The sequence below is a fragment of the Macrotis lagotis genome, chromosome 2 (genome assembly GCF_037893015.1).
Source record: "Macrotis lagotis isolate mMagLag1 chromosome 2, bilby.v1.9.chrom.fasta, whole genome shotgun sequence".
Classification (NCBI taxonomy): Eukaryota; Metazoa; Chordata; class Mammalia; order Peramelemorphia; family Peramelidae; genus Macrotis; species Macrotis lagotis.
The window spans coordinates 227207736-227223313 of NC_133659.1; the positions used below are offsets into that span (position 1 = coordinate 227207736).

A 15578-nucleotide genomic window follows, 5' to 3' on the forward strand; every position below is an offset into this window, starting at 1 on the left:
TCAAGGTATTTTAAAATAAGTCTTGATTATTTTCTTCTACCTATTTCAGTTCCTCTATTTGGTGACAAATGCCTCTCTAAATGAATGATTATGTGGTGGTTCAGTATCTGCAGTAGAAAAGGGGAAAAGGGAAAGTCTATGCAAAAACGGTTTATTAGAGGTTATTCTTTAGAGTTGCCTAGAAAAGGAGACAAAATTATGATGCATGAGCCAAATCTAAACCTGATGCCTTTTATTATATATAGCCTGGCAGGAAAAAAATGTTTTTTACATTTTTAATAAGGTCAGGTTTAGCCTGCAGGTTGCAATGTGCCATCTGTGGCTCTAGAGATTTCAATGGTGCTGTGCTCTCCCAAATCTATTTTGCGTGGGGTGGTGGTTGTGGCAGGTTTCTCAAAAATGGTTTCACACCTTTCCTTCTTTATATTAGAAATTCTGCCTCCATTCTAGGGTTTCAGGATGTTTATTGATGAGGAACAAAATGGCTCTCAAATGTTCTTTATTTTTTCTAAATGATACTTGTATGGAAGATGAAAATTTCCAAGTCTTGAAAGAAGTTATTATCTCCAGAAGAGTAATCTGCATACATTTCAATAACATGACCAATAACAACTCATTACTACTCAACTGTATCTATACTTTGGGATCTTTGAAACCATAATTGATTGAGAGAAATAAAAATATGATATTGGAATGTTTGCTTCAGATTGACTAAAAAAGGATCCCAGGTGCAATAGACCATTTGGGCCAAGATGGATACTTATCTATGAAGTTATGATTGAAGAATCAAATAGAGACTTTACCTGATTTCAGAGGTGAAAGTAAAAAAATCAAGAAGCAATTAAAACTACATATTTATATAGTATAATAGCTTATTCTAATTGCTTGGCCAGTATCAGGATAATGGCCTTAGGGGTTAGTCTTTCAAGTCTTCAAGTATTTATTTCTCACCCACGAAGGAAGGGACACTTTGCACAGAGAAGGGGATGCAAAGAATAAAATAACAGGGGCAGCTAGGTGGCACAGTGGATAGAGCACAGGCCCTCGAGTTCAAATTTGGCCTCAGATACTTAATAATTGTCTAGCTGTGTAACCTTGGGCAAGTCACTTAACCCCATTGCCTTAAATAAATTTTTAAGAAAAAAAATTTTTAAACGAATACAAAGGGAGCAGCTAGGTGGCCCAGTGGATAGAGCACCAGCCCTAGAGTCAGGAGGACCTGGGTTCAAATCCAGCCTCAGACACTTAATAATTTCCTAGCTGTGTGGCCTTGGGCAAGCCACTTAACCCCATTTGCCTTGCAAAAACAAAACCAAAAAAAAGAACATAAAAACAGTACCTACTCTCAGGGAGCTCACAATCTAATGGGGGAAATTAAAATGTAAACAAGTATTTACAAAAAAATGGTATAGGATTATCTCAGAGGAAAGGCAGTAGCATTAAGGGAAAATCAGGAAGGATTGGAATTTTAGCTCTGATTTGAAGGTAGGAGATAGAGATGAGGAGGGAGACAGGGGGACAGCCAGTGAAAATACAAGTCAGGAGATGGAGTGCAAGGAATAGTTAGGAGGCTAGAATCACTGGATCATCTTCTGTAGAGTGGGGGAAAGGTAATAATTATGTTTGTCCTTCATTTTCGAGGACTACCATGACAGCAGGGAAGTGATATCATGACAAGCACATGAATTGGATTTCAGTGAGGGGGAGCTGTGCTAAGTCACCAGCCTCACTTTCTCCTCCAGTGCCTTCTGGGTCCAGTGGCCAGATATGAATCATGATGACTGGAAATGGCCCTGGATGCAGGGAAGTCAGGGTTAAGTGACTTGCCTAAGGTCCCACAGTTAATAAGTGGCAAGTGTCTGAGACCAAATTTGAGCTCCCGTCCTCCTTTACTCCAAGACCAACGCTCTATCCACTACACCACCTAACTGCCCTTGAAGGGAAAGGTATAAGAAAACTGGGAAGGTAGGAAGGTATTATGAAGGGTTTTAAAGGGCTTAAAAAAATATTTTATCCTGGAGTTAATTGTTCTTACAGTTATTTTGAATAGAGTGGATAAAATATGATCAGACCCTTTACTTTAAGAAAGATCACATCCTAAAATTGAGTGAAGAAAGACTTGAGACAAGAAGACTAACCAGAAAGTTATTATAATCAGAGGTTCTGCTGAGTGTGCTTAAACTTTTCTCTCGAATTCTTCATATGTATACTAAGATTATATAGGAAAAGAAGAATAAACTTTTAATAAAAAAAAAAGATCCTAACAAGTAAAAAAGAGCTTAATTATTGATATAGCTAAGTATTTCCTAGCAAAAAATATCCAGTCCAATCCAGTATACTTTATTGTACCTACTATAATATACCTATTATGTTTCAGGTACTATGCTAAGCCCTGGGATACAGTTCATAAAAAGAGACAGTCCTTGCCCTCGGGGAACTTACAATCTATTGGAGAGAGACAACACACAAAAGAAGGCAGGAAAGGGGTGAGGAGCTCTCCCATGCAATGGCATCTTGTTGCTTGGAATCAAAACCAAGGCAGAGCAGTAGACGGAATGGAGTGTAAATATTAATTGATTTACATTCCCCAGTGAGAAAGGATGACACTTGCAATTACAAAGTTTTAAGAAGCAAATATATTATTACAGACATTGGTTTTTTTTTTAAAAAGATCACATAAGCCATAAATCAGACACTATATCATTTTTTTTGGTAGTTTTAGGTTAACAAGCAAAATATAAATTTAGAATACCTTTTTTCCAGATCATTTCCATTTGAAGTTCCTAAATAGAATTGTTCAGACACCCCAAGTACTGCTAAATGTCACTACTTATTGATATCCCCGGAGTGATCATTATCTGAGGCTGCCTGTTTCCATGTTTTTTTTTTTTTTGGTTATATTATTCAGGCATAAAGTCATAGAATTTTAGAGCTGCAAAAGACCTTAGGGATATTCTATGAAGATGACTGTTCCTTTCTTGTTTATTGTTGTTATTGTTCTGTTTTGGTTTTGGTTTGTTTTTAAAAACTTTAACTAGCTCCTAGGATTACTTTAGAATGATGATGAAGTGAGAAAAGATAGGAACCCATTAAAGCACTCAAAGAGATTTGTAGTATATATCATTATGGATTTGAAGGTAAAATATTTTCCTTTATAAACCTTTTCTGTAGGATAAGGAACCCCGTGGAATTATTCCTTTAGAGAACCTAAGTATCCGGGAGGTAGAGGACTCCAAAAAACCAGTAAGTGTGTGTTTTTTTTCCTTTGGGGTAATGGCTAAGTGAGATCCTTGAGGACTATAAGTAAATTTGCATATAGATAATAAAAAGATTAAATGGAAAAGCTGTTGTAATTTTCATTTGATTAATTTACAACTTTGTGTTTTATTTACTCTTCTTAAATACTTTGTAAACCGTGTCTTTGAAATGTTTTATTCCGTCCAGGCCAATATTTTTTTTTTTAATTCCAGGATTTTCTGTCTGTTTTGGAAATACTTATTGTCAAAACAGAGATCTTTAGATTTATCTGTTTTTAAGTGTGTGGTAACAGAGGCATTTATTATTAAGTTAGAATTTATTGTCTTGTATCAAAACTTTACAGATAAGTGTATATATCTATATATGTACAAATTTATATACGTATATGTATATGTATATCCTATACGTGTGCATGCATGCACACACACATACATATTTTTCATAGGAGCATAGATTTAGAGCTGGAAGGGACCTTAGATATCATGTTCAGCCCTTTAATTTTACAGATGGAAAAAAAAAGAAGACTCAAAGAAATAAAACCATTCATCCAAGGTCACACAGGGAGTAAGTAGCAGAGCCAACACATGATGCAGATCTTCATTTCAAATCCAGCATGTCCTATAAAGGACTGGTGTTGGAGTCAGGAAAACCTGAGTTCAATTCTTGTTTCTGACATAGACTAGCAGTATATGTCCCTGATCAAGTTACTTTAACTTGTCAGTGTCGAAGGTACTCTTAAGATCCCAGGACATAAATCAGTGCTGCACGACACAGATCAATCACAGATTCAAACCAAAATCAATAAATAATACCCCCACACACACACAAACACACTTCCTTGTCCATAGTTCAGCCATATAAAGATCTACATGTTTATTTTGGGGTAAAAAGGGACAATAACCTGGTTGAAACATTCCTGACTGTTCAGAATTCTCTTCACCACGGTATTCTTTTTCTACCAGAGGTTGAAATTCATTTTATTAGTGTTCAATAAAGACAATTACTTTGAAAAATATATTAATGATAGCTTGTTTAATCAGTATCTTCCTCTGAGCTTCCTTTCATCCTCTTTTTTCTTCTCAGAACTGCTTTGAGCTTTATATCCCTGACAATAAGGATCAAGTAATAAAAGCTTGTAAGACTGAGGCTGACGGTCGAGTAGTAGAGGGAAACCATACGGTCTATCGGATTTCAGCTCCAACTCCTGAGGAAAAGGAGGAATGGATCAAATGCATTAAGTAAGTTGCACTGGATGAACAAGGAGGGCAGGCTTAGTAGGAGCCTTAGTTTTTCCCTCTTAGGGTTTTCACTTTTCCTTTTATTTATTTTCTTAAGATTAGCTTATTTTTAGCATTGCTACCATAGTCATGTTGTAAAAAGTAAATATTACCCCTCACACACAAAAAAGAAAAACTTCAAGAAAAATAAAGCTAGTTTGTATTCATACACTATCAGTTCTATCTTTGGGATGGATAGCATTCATCCTAAGTCCTTCAGGGTTCTCTTGATTCACAGCATTGCTGAGAAAAGGTAGGTCATTCACAGCTGATCATCCTGTTAAGCTATGTCCAGTACATTTCCCATTGCATGTGCTCATGTAAGTTTTTTTACTGAGAGCATCCTGTTCTTTATTTCCCAAAACAGAACAGCATTTAATCTCAATAACATACCACAATTTGTTTAGCCATTCCCCAATCACTGAGCATCCCTTCGATCTCTAGCTCCCCCTCCCCCCACCAGAAAAAAAAAAAACTGCTATAAATATCCCAATGGGCCAAAGGGTAGACATGATTTTATAGCTCTTTGGGCTTAATTCCAAATTAGTCTACATAATTGTTGAATCATTTCACAGCTACTTCCACAGTGTATCGATGTTTCAATTTCCCTACATCCCTTCCAACATTTATTGGAATTCTGAGTACCTCAGAATTGTTTCAATTTGAATTTTTCCTCTCAGTAGTGAGTTAGGGGGCAGCTAGGTGGCGCAGTGGATAAAGCACCATCCCTGGAGTCAGGAGTACCTGGGTTCAAATCTGGTCTCAGACACTTGATAATTACCTAGCTGTGTGGCCTTGGGCAAGCCACTTAACCCCATTTGCCTTGAAAAACCTAAAAAAAAAAAATAGTGGGTTAGGACATTTTTTAAAAATGATTTAAATTTATTGCATTGATATCCTCAACTGAAAACTGTTCAGATCTCTAGATCTCTTATCAAGGAATATTTATTTTTTTATAAATTTGACCCAGTTCTCTATATTTGAGAAATTTAGAAAAAATTGTTTCAATATTTTTTATCATGGTTGCTATTGCTAACTGTATTTCCCTGCATCCTATTCCCCCAATACCATTTATTTTATTCTCTCTCTCCTTTCACTCTGTCTCTCCTCAAGTATTTTGCATCTGACCCCCTCCCTCAATTGTCCCTCCCTTCTATCACCTTCACCTTTCTTCTCCCCCCCCCCAACCTGGTACCTTTCTCCCATCCCCAATTATTCCCTCTCTGAGTCAATTAAGAGAGTGTAAAGCTCACTCACCTCACCTTCCCCCTCTTCCACTCCACTGCAAAATCGTTTTCTTGCCTCTTTTATGTGAAAAAAATTCTTTCCCTTTTATGTGAAATACTTCTTTCCCTTTGTCCTAGTACATTCCTTTCTCCCCCATTAACTTCATCTTTTTAACATATTATACCTTTCTATTCAACTTCTACCTGTGCCTTGTCTATAATATGCTCTTTCTAGCTTCCCAGTAAATGAGAAAGTACATATGAATTATCAGTATCATTTTTCCCATGGAGGAATATAAGCAGTTTTCAACATCATTAAGTCCCTTATGATTTGCCTTTCCTGTTTATCTTTTTTTTTTTTTGTTTCATTTGAGCCTTGTTTTAGAAGATCAAATTTTCTGATCAGTTCTGGTCATTTCATCAGGAAAGTTTGAAAGTCCCCTATTTCATTGAATCTTTTTCCCCTGGAAGAGTATGTTCAGATTTGCTGGATGATTCTTGGTTGTAATGCAAGCTCTTTTGCCTTCTGGAATATCATATTCCAAGCCCTACAATTCCTTAATGTAAAAGCTGCCAAGTCTTTGGTAATCCTGACCATGGATTGTTTCTTTCTGGCTGCTTGCAATATTTTCTCCTTGACTTGGGAATTTTGAAATTTGGCTTTAATATTCCTGGCAGTTTTCATTATGGGATCTCTTTCAGGAAGTTATTGGTTGATTCTTTCAATTTCTATTTTATCCTCTGCTTCTGGGATATCAGAACAGTTTTCCTGGATAAATTTTTAATTTTTGAAAAATGATGTCTAGACTTTTTTTGACTTTATCTCTCCTGGATCTGTTTTCTAGGTCAGTTGTTTTTCCAATGAGATATTTCACTTTTTCTTTTAGTTTTTCATTCTTTTGTTTTATTGTTTCTTGATTTCTCACAAAGTCATCAGCTTTCCTTAGCTCCATTCTACATTTTAAGTATTATTTTCTTCTGAGAGCTTTTGTATTTTATTTTTCATTTGATCAGTTCTGCTTTTTAAGGCATTCTTCTTATTTGCCCTTTTTCCATTTGACCACCCAAACTGGTTTTTAAGATAGTTTCTTCAGTATTTTTTGTATTACCTTCATCTAGCTGCTAACTCTATTTTCATGATTTTCCCACATTGCTCTCATTTCTTTTCCTAGTTTTTCCTCTATCCCCTTTATTTGATTTTCAAAATCTTTTATGAGCTCTTCTGTTGACTGAGACAATTCATATTTTTCTTGGAGGCTTTGGATTCAGAAACTTTGATTTTGTTTTCTTCTGAGTATGTATTTTGATCCTCCATAAGACCAAAGTAATTTTCTATAGTCGGATTTTTTTCTTTTGTTGTTTGCTCATTTCCCCAGCCTATGACTTGATAATGCTTTTTTAAGGTGAGGCTCTGCTTCCAGAGTAAAAGACATACTACCCAAGCTTTTGAGGGGTTTTTCCAGCTGTTTTCAGGGTCCTTCAAGTTCTTAGTTCCTTCAAGGTCTTATGAGAGGCTCTATTGCTTTTTTGGCATGTGCTCTAATCTGTTTATGACCACATGCACTTCCTTCTGCTTTGGAATCATGAGGAGAGTCCCTGCTCCCCTTCCTGAGACTGGGGCCCCGGACTGAGACCTAGATCTGAGTATGGGCAAAGCAACAGAGTCCTGCCTCAGAGATAGCAAGGAGACCTCTGCAGTCTTTCCTGATCCCCTTACCCTCTGTTGGCTGAGCACTTTGGAAGCAGTTGCCAGTGGCTTCCTGCCAGGTGGCTCCCCGAGACTGCACCTGGTACCCTGGGGCTGGGTCTGTGCTGAGTACTGTGCTGGACTAGGCTCTGCCACTCACTGGTGTGGCAGAGTTTTCCTGCTAACCTTCCCAATTGTCTTTGGCAATCCCTGGGTTGAGGGGTCTGGAAATGCCACTGTCGCACACCTAGGCTCCCCATGGTCTGTTCCTGAATGGCTGGAGCCAGTTTGCTCTGGTGGGTCTGGGCTGGGCTGTGGCCCCTTTTGTTTTTTGTTTGTTTTTTTGCAAGGCTATGGGGTTTGTGACTTGCCCAGGGTCACATGCAATTATTAAGTGTCTGAGACCTGATCTGTACCCAGGTCCTCCTGACTCCAGGGCCAGTGCTCTATCCATGGCGCCACCTAGCTGCCCCACTATACCACCTAGCTAACCCACTGTGACTCTTTCTTACTCTGGTGCAACATACCCTTCCTGCTGATCTTCCAAGTTTTCTTGGACTGGAAAATTGTTTCACTCAAGTCTTTTTGTGGGTTCTGCCACTATAGAATTTGGTTAGTATCATTATTTAAAGGTATTTGGAGTGGTTTGGAGAAGAGCTTACTTTACTCTGTCTTGGCTCCACCCTCCAGGGTTTTACTTTTTCCAACTGCTTAAATCAAAACCTTATATCCCCTTCCTTTCTGACCCCAGTCTCATTTAAAAATCCTCAGGGAAATGAATATAGTTAAAAAGGATTCCAAAATTACTAGTATGGAAGAATTTTAGATACCTGTTTTAGATTTAGATTTAGAAACAGATACCTGTTTCTTACAGTATTTTAAAAAGAGAGAACCTCAGAGACACATGATAAAGACTCCAGAGCAAAGAATTCTGGACTTTTTCAGCTAGTTTTAATAGCTGTAAATAGGTAAGTGACTTAATCTATTTAAAGCCTAGTCTCCCTATTATAAAATGAGGATTCATGACTTTTACTACTTGCCTCTTTCATGGGCTTGTAAAGAAAACATTTTGTAAACATCACGTTCTACAAGTAGGAGTAGTTACAATCATAAAAGTTAAGTTCATGCAGATGAAAATTGGTAATGCCCACTAAAAGAAGCAACTGAAGCAGCTTGTTTGTTGTTAATGCCTGAAATCTTTGTGTCTAGCAACAGATTTAGTGTTCACTGAGGACGGCTCAGTGGAGCTAACTCAAATGAAGGGGTTTTTTTGTTTGTTTTTTTTAGGTTTTTGCAAGGCAAACCGGGTTAAGTGGCTTGCCCAAGGCCACACAGCTAGGTAATTATTAAGTGTCTGAGACCAGATTTGAACCCAGGTATGCCTGACTCCAGGGCTGGTGCTTTATTCACTGTGCCACCTAGCCACCCCTCAAATGAAGTTTTAAAGTTGTATAACACTTCATGCTTTTTCTGAGGGCCTTTTTAAGGAAAGGTTAATTTTGTAGAGTACAAAAATTTCTGAACTTGGGTCAGAAAATTTGGGTTTTAGACTTTGTCCATGTCTTTTAATCTCTTGTCTTCAGCATCCTCATCTGTAAAGCAAAGGTACTGGTTTGAGTAGTCTCCAAGTTCCCTTATTCTACTGGTGTTTGTTTATTTTTTGTTTGTTTTTTTGCAGAGCAATGGGCTTGAGTGACTTGCCCAAGGTCACACCATTAGGTGATAAGTGTCTGAGGTCAGATTTGAACTCATGTCTTCCTGACTCCAGGGCTGGTGCTCTATTCACTGCACCACCTAGCTGGCCTGTTTTTTAATTTTAATAGGAAGGGGCATGGTGGAGAAGTGAGCCTGTGATTTCATTGGTTTAGGAAACTTCTGGTGATGAAACTCTATCACTGCCAATCAGAAACTGTTCTGCAAATTAGTCTTAGAATATTTCCTGATAGCACTGAGAATATGTGTAGTAGTTGTCTTTCAATTTTGAAGAAGACCATGACATCAGGAAAGTGATGTCATGACTTACATATAAGATTGATTTACGTGAGGGGGCATTGTAAAATCAGGAAGGTTGATGATCAGTAAGAGATCCTGACTTTTTATAGTCTTTCCCTATCACCAAGGTATCATCAACAGTGTGGTATCATCATGCAACAAACTTTCAATAGTAGGGTAAAGTATTCCATCTCTTGATGGTCTAATTTTATGGTAACAGATTTTCAACAGTACAGTAAAGTACTCTCTAGGAATGGCACTCATTGTGAAGGCTCCCTCAGTAGAGTCCTACAAATGTCAGTGGGGGACCCCCCACCCAGAGCCAGGGCAATTCCAGGAGTGGACCCCTGATGCTATCGGACAGTAAGGTGATTAGAGGAAATGGTAGAGCTCCTGGAGCTCATGCAACCAATGAGGTAGGCAGTGAGGCAGCCACCTCAGCCACCTTCAAAATAAATAACAGCAGAGACAACATGGAGGCCAGTGCCCATATGATTGAAATGTGCAAGAAGTGGGGAGGGCTGTGGGGCCAGGGCTAGGAATCTCAGAGAATAGCACACACCCCACCCTTTCCCTGATGGTCTTCCCATTTTCCACCTTGGAGAGGGAAATGAGGGGACCAGTTCTCCTAAAGAAGTCAGGGAGCTCTAAGGATAACCAGAACCCAGGCATACCCTGAAGCTCAATGTATGACTTGCTAAGGTTCCCCCAGCTCTGTGGTGAAAGAGGCAGGATTTGAACCCAAGCTTCTGGTGTAAGACTATCTATCCACTATACTACCCTCACACTTGCTACATTGAGGTAGCTTATAACTTAAAATGCCTTGCAAGATATCTTCATTTTATTATCTCATTTCAGATCTACTTGATTTGCACATTGGCTAAGGAAGCTAAAAAGATGCTAGACTTAAGCATATAAAATAATATATGGGTTCTATTAAGAAATTATTGTATCTATTATATATCGTACAATATCAGTACAGTACTGAAGGTTTGTTTGCTCTGGTTTACAATATTTAAGTTTAGTGCTCTTCTGCACAATTTTGAAATAAAATGGACCCAAGAAGGGAAGTTTGGACTATCTAAAAGAAGCACATGCATTTCAATATTCTTCTGTACTCGACTTCTCCTCTGTTCCCCTATCTTCCCCCCCCTCCCCCACTTTTTTTTTTTTGATCCAAATTTTGACTTCATTGGTATGGAGACCTTACAATGAAGAAACCTGGTAACTGGGTAATAGAGAATTACCAGGACTAATGAAAGATAATGTGTCTTGTGTCGATTCACATAGCCTGTATAGGTGACTTTTGAAAAATTATAAGGTGATTATTTGAGTGGATAGAATATAGAATTTGAAGTTAAGAAGACTTAAGCTTGGATAAGCTATGTGATCCTAGGCAAGTCATTTTAGTTTCCTATAAAATCTATAAAGTTGAAGTGTTATTATTCAAACCCTCCCCACAAGGTTATTGTGAAGATAAAAATGAGATATGTAAAGCACTTTTGTAAATCTTAAAACATTATATAAATGTTAGCTATTTTTATAATTTCTAAAATCTTCCCTTTCAGTTGTTATTCATGGATTACTCTTTTCTAGTCTAGACAACTTTCTTTTCTTACATGTTTTTTTTCTATTTTTTCTAGTTCTGATCAATTCAAGCTGCATCTTAACTAGCTTGTAATTTTTCATTTTTACAAGAATAAATTACAAGAATATTTTATATATATATATATATATATATATATATATATATATAATACAAGTATTAGATCTACCAAATGTTCTTTCTTTTTCCATTTCTGATGGTGCCATCTTTTTTTCCTGTTTCTTTTCTTCTGACATTTCCTTGTCCTTTCTAATTCACCATAATATACTGAAGGGAAATTAGATATGTGATACAAAGATGTAACTTGATGTGGTGGATAGAAGGCTGGCCTTAATGTGAAGAAGATCCTTCTGGAGTCCTGTCTCTGACACATACTGTGACTGGACAATTCACTTAACTTCTGAGATCTACAAATTGCAGGAAAGATGCCAATCTGCATTGGCAGATAAAGTAAGAAAGAGTGAATTTTTAGGGATATTGGTGCTATTAAATTATAGTTTAAAACAATTATATTTTAAAATGCATTTTTAATGTTCCTGAAAATATTTGTATACAAATTAAAATGAGTTACAAAAATTTAAAATTTGATTTTATATATGGAATATTCTTTTAGAGATATGCCTCTGTTATTACTTTTTTTGTCCTAAGTGACTGGTTAGAGTTTAGAACAGTTGATGAAAGAGGGCTGCCCCTAAAGTCAGGAAGACAAGTACAAATCCAGCCTCAAATCCTCCCTAGCTGTGCTAACCTCTGTTTGTCTTAGTTTCCTCAACTATAAAATAGGGATAATAATAAATACCTACCTTGCAGGATTGTTTTGAGGATTAAATGACTTCCTTGACCTCTGCTGAGCACTATATAAATGCTTTTCCCTTATAGCTTAGGTGAATCTCTTGCTTCCATTATGACCCCTGCTTATAACAATTTTTCTGTTTTTTGGTTAGAAAGGTTCTAGTTATGTGACAAGTATGTAGAAGAATGACATAATTGAAATTATAGCATATTTGTATTCTCTTTTATAATCTTTAATATTCCTTTGAAATGTTGTCTAGGTTATCGTAAATTATAGAGGTAATAATGCTGATCATTCTTACTATCTCACAATTTATTAGGACTTATTTCTTTGACAGCTGCTTGTTGTAGGCTTACATTTAATTTCCAGTTTGTCACTTTTGGTTGTCATTCCACTGTATTCAGGATCAGAAATTTAGAATTGAAAGAAATTTCACAGACCAACTAACCCAACTCTGTCATTTTGCAAATCACAAAACTGAGTTCCAGGAAAGCTCAGTAACTTGCCCAGATTCATATAGGCAGCAAGTATTGCACCCATATCTTGAACTCTACAGAGTCTGTTTTTTTTCTGATTTCTCAGAGAACATATGGTCCTAACCTTATTGTGTTATAGGAATATGGTTACTGTTTCCCTCCTTAAGTAACAATTGTCCATCAAGAAGACTATTTTTTTGTTTGTTTGCTTTTGCTGGGGTAGGTAAGGAGAGAAAGTCTAATTTTAGCGGGGGGGGGGGGGGGGGGGGTTGTGTGTGTGTATGTGTGTGTCTCTTAAAAGCATTACAGTTTAGAGTACTTGGTCCAAAACTTTTTGGTCTCAAGACTCTTTAAAAAAGTAGTGAAGACTACATAACTGATTTGGGAATATGTTTAACATGATTGTACATGTGTAACCTATATCAGATAGCTTGCTGTTTGGGGGAGGGGGAGGGAAGGGAGGAAAATTTGGAACTCAAAATCTTATAGAAAATGAATGTTGGGGCAGCTAGGTGGCGCAGTGGATAGAGCACCAGCCCTGGAGTCAGGAGTACCTGAGTTCAAAGCTGGCCTCAGACACTTAATAATTACCTAGCTGTGTGGCCTTGGGCACACCACTTAACCCCATTGCCTTGCAAAAATCTTAAAAAAAAAAAAAAAAGAAAAAGAAAAAGAAAATGAATGTTGAGGGAGGCTAGGTGGGCGCAGTGGATAGAGCACTAGCCTTGGAGTCAGGAGTATCTGAGTTCAAATCCTGCTTCAGACACTTAATAATCACCTAGCTGTGTGGCCTTAGGCAAGCCACTTAACCCCATTGTCTTGCAAAAACTAAAAAAACTAAAAAGATAAATAAATAATGAATGTTGAAAACTATCTTTACATTTAATTTTAATTAGAAAAATACTATTTAATTGTTAAGTGAAAAAAACAATTTGAGACCCCCCCAATAACTTTTATGTGGTTTTATATCTATTGATATTTGCCATATTAGAAATTAAAATGTCTTGACATTATTATGAAAATAGCTTTGACCTTATGGACTCCCTGAAAGAGTTTTGGTGACCCTCCCCAAAGGACCCTAGGAACTAAATGAAAAGGAAAGGAATGCATGTATACAATACATGCATATCACATGGATTGGAGAGTAGATATATAGATTCAAATTTTTTCTCTTTCCTAAAAAGGATAAAATATTAATATGACATTCTTTCCTTTTCTCCAACAAATTCACCTAATAACTTCAGTTCTTTTTTCCCTTCCTTAATTTTACCTGAACATATTTTTAAAATGTGCACTAACAACCTGAAAACCCAGTAAATTTTCCATTCCTTTAAAAGAAACTTTAAGACAAACAACAGTAGCATTTTTTTTAGGTTTTTTGCAAGGCAGTGGGGTTAAGTGACTTGCCCAAGGCCACAGGGCTAGGTAATTGTTAAGTGTCTGAGGTCGGATTTGAACTCAGGTACTCCTGCTGCCACCTAGCCGCCCCAACAGTAGCATTTTTAAAGATACTTTTTAAACTAACTTTCAAAATAATAAACTGAAGGTGCAATCCAATACCTTTCTCTCTAAACCTTAACTTTCTTTTATGATTTAGCTCTGAATTCTAGATTACAATCCTTCCAAATGTATTGATATTTCCTCCTTAACTTTCAGAACCAAAACAAACTAGGTCTAGGAAAGTGTAGCTTATCTTTAGAATTTCTAGCTATCTTTTCTGTCAATCGTGCACAATGAATGGATCATCTTTTCTGGTCTCATTATGATGCTTAATAATAATGTTTAACCTTGATATTGTATTTTATTGCTAACAAAGATACACAATTTCATTTGATCCTGGTAACAACCTTGTGAGAATAAACGATACATAGATTATATATGCTGTTCAAGTTATTCATAAAAGGCATCCTAGACTTTTGTATTGGCAAGCCTGACAAATTTTGAGCTCCAGGTTATCAAGAGTTATTCGAATTTTCTTCAAAGTTTCTCCCAAAACTAAAAAATTATATTGGACTCTTTTCACCTTGTGCTTGAGTTTTATTGTCAGAATAACTTAAAGAAAAGCCTACATCATTAGACCATCACTGTTGAGAACAGCAGTAGAGAGCCACTTGTGTCATTTGAGCTTTTCCACCACTACCTCGGTAATTCCACTTCAAGTCTGTGAGCACTAATATATTAGCCTTGGATGTTGACTCAAGAGACCTAAATTTGAATTCCAGCCCTGATAGTTATTATTTATATGACATAAACAATCTATTTAATCTTAGCTAGCACTAGCTAAATTTTCAGTGTACATTAGGTATGTTCAAGAGAATCCAGCTTAGAGAACAGTATGATGCTAGAAATGTATAGAGGTCTTTTCATATTTGAGTGAGTAACCAATGCCCCATCAAAAGTGGAAGAGCAGAGTACTAAACTTACTTTTCCACAGGTCTCAGTAGGTGAGAAGTAGGCCCCAAGGCACTGTATGTTCCTTTCTGTCTTGAATGGCAGGCTGCTTTGATAGCAGTGGTATGTGCAGTGTTCTCAGTAACACTAAGTTCCCTTCTTCCCACACACTATTTCCTCCAAGAAACAATATAGCATTTATGTTCCCAACTCACAAATTTTCTTTAATCCATAATGTAACTGATAGCACCTTGCATTATTTGTTAAATGTGGATTTGTAGAAATTCAGGATCAAGTTGCATACTTTTATGTTTATAAATTATTTGAATTATTTGAAACAGATTCTTTTCTTATAGAAATAATATTTTAAATGTTGATTATTTTTCTTGTTAGTCCACCAAAAATCTGTTTGTGCCATAATATACCTGAAGTAGAGTACTACAGAGTCAAATCACTGTGGTTAACTAGGATTTCTTACTTGAGGAAATTCAGGGACCCAGTTTAGAAAACAAGGATTATGTAGACTCTCACTGAAATGAGACTTTAGATTTTTCCTTCTCTAACTTTCTCCTGCCCTTCTTACCCACCCGAACACTGGTATTGGATATGCTGCAGCTTCATGTCACTGGTTATGTCTTCTGTAGGTTGGGCACAAATTCTAACTGGAAACTTAACTGGATAGCTGTGAAGAATTGCGGATGTAATTCTTTGGGATTCAAGTATAAGACCTCTTGCTACACAGCTTCTTCTTTCCTCTATGAATTCCAGAGATTGTCCTATTCACTTCCCTTTCTACTGTTTCTACTTGTTGCTTTCAGCTTAGGTTTTTACTTTCTCTTCATCTCCTCTGTGAAACAAAATTCTCTTGTCTT

At 36.8% G+C, this 15578-nt stretch overlaps 1 protein-coding gene across 4 annotated transcripts in view; it reads left to right on the plus strand.

The window, feature by feature from the left end:
* Nucleotides 1-15578, plus strand: part of CYTH1 (cytohesin 1) — a 215280-nt gene that overhangs the window by 183858 nt on the left and 15844 nt on the right. For all 4 annotated transcript variants that reach the window (XR_012475996.1, XM_074225034.1, XM_074225033.1 and 1 more), the window contains 2 exons: nt 3172-3243; nt 4342-4496. Coding sequence is in view for 3 of the 4 variants with exons in the window: in XM_074225034.1 (XP_074081135.1) it covers nt 3172-3243; nt 4342-4496 (227 nt within the window). In the remaining variant the exon portion in view is untranslated. The remainder of the gene's footprint in view (nt 1-3171; nt 3244-4341; nt 4497-15578) is intronic.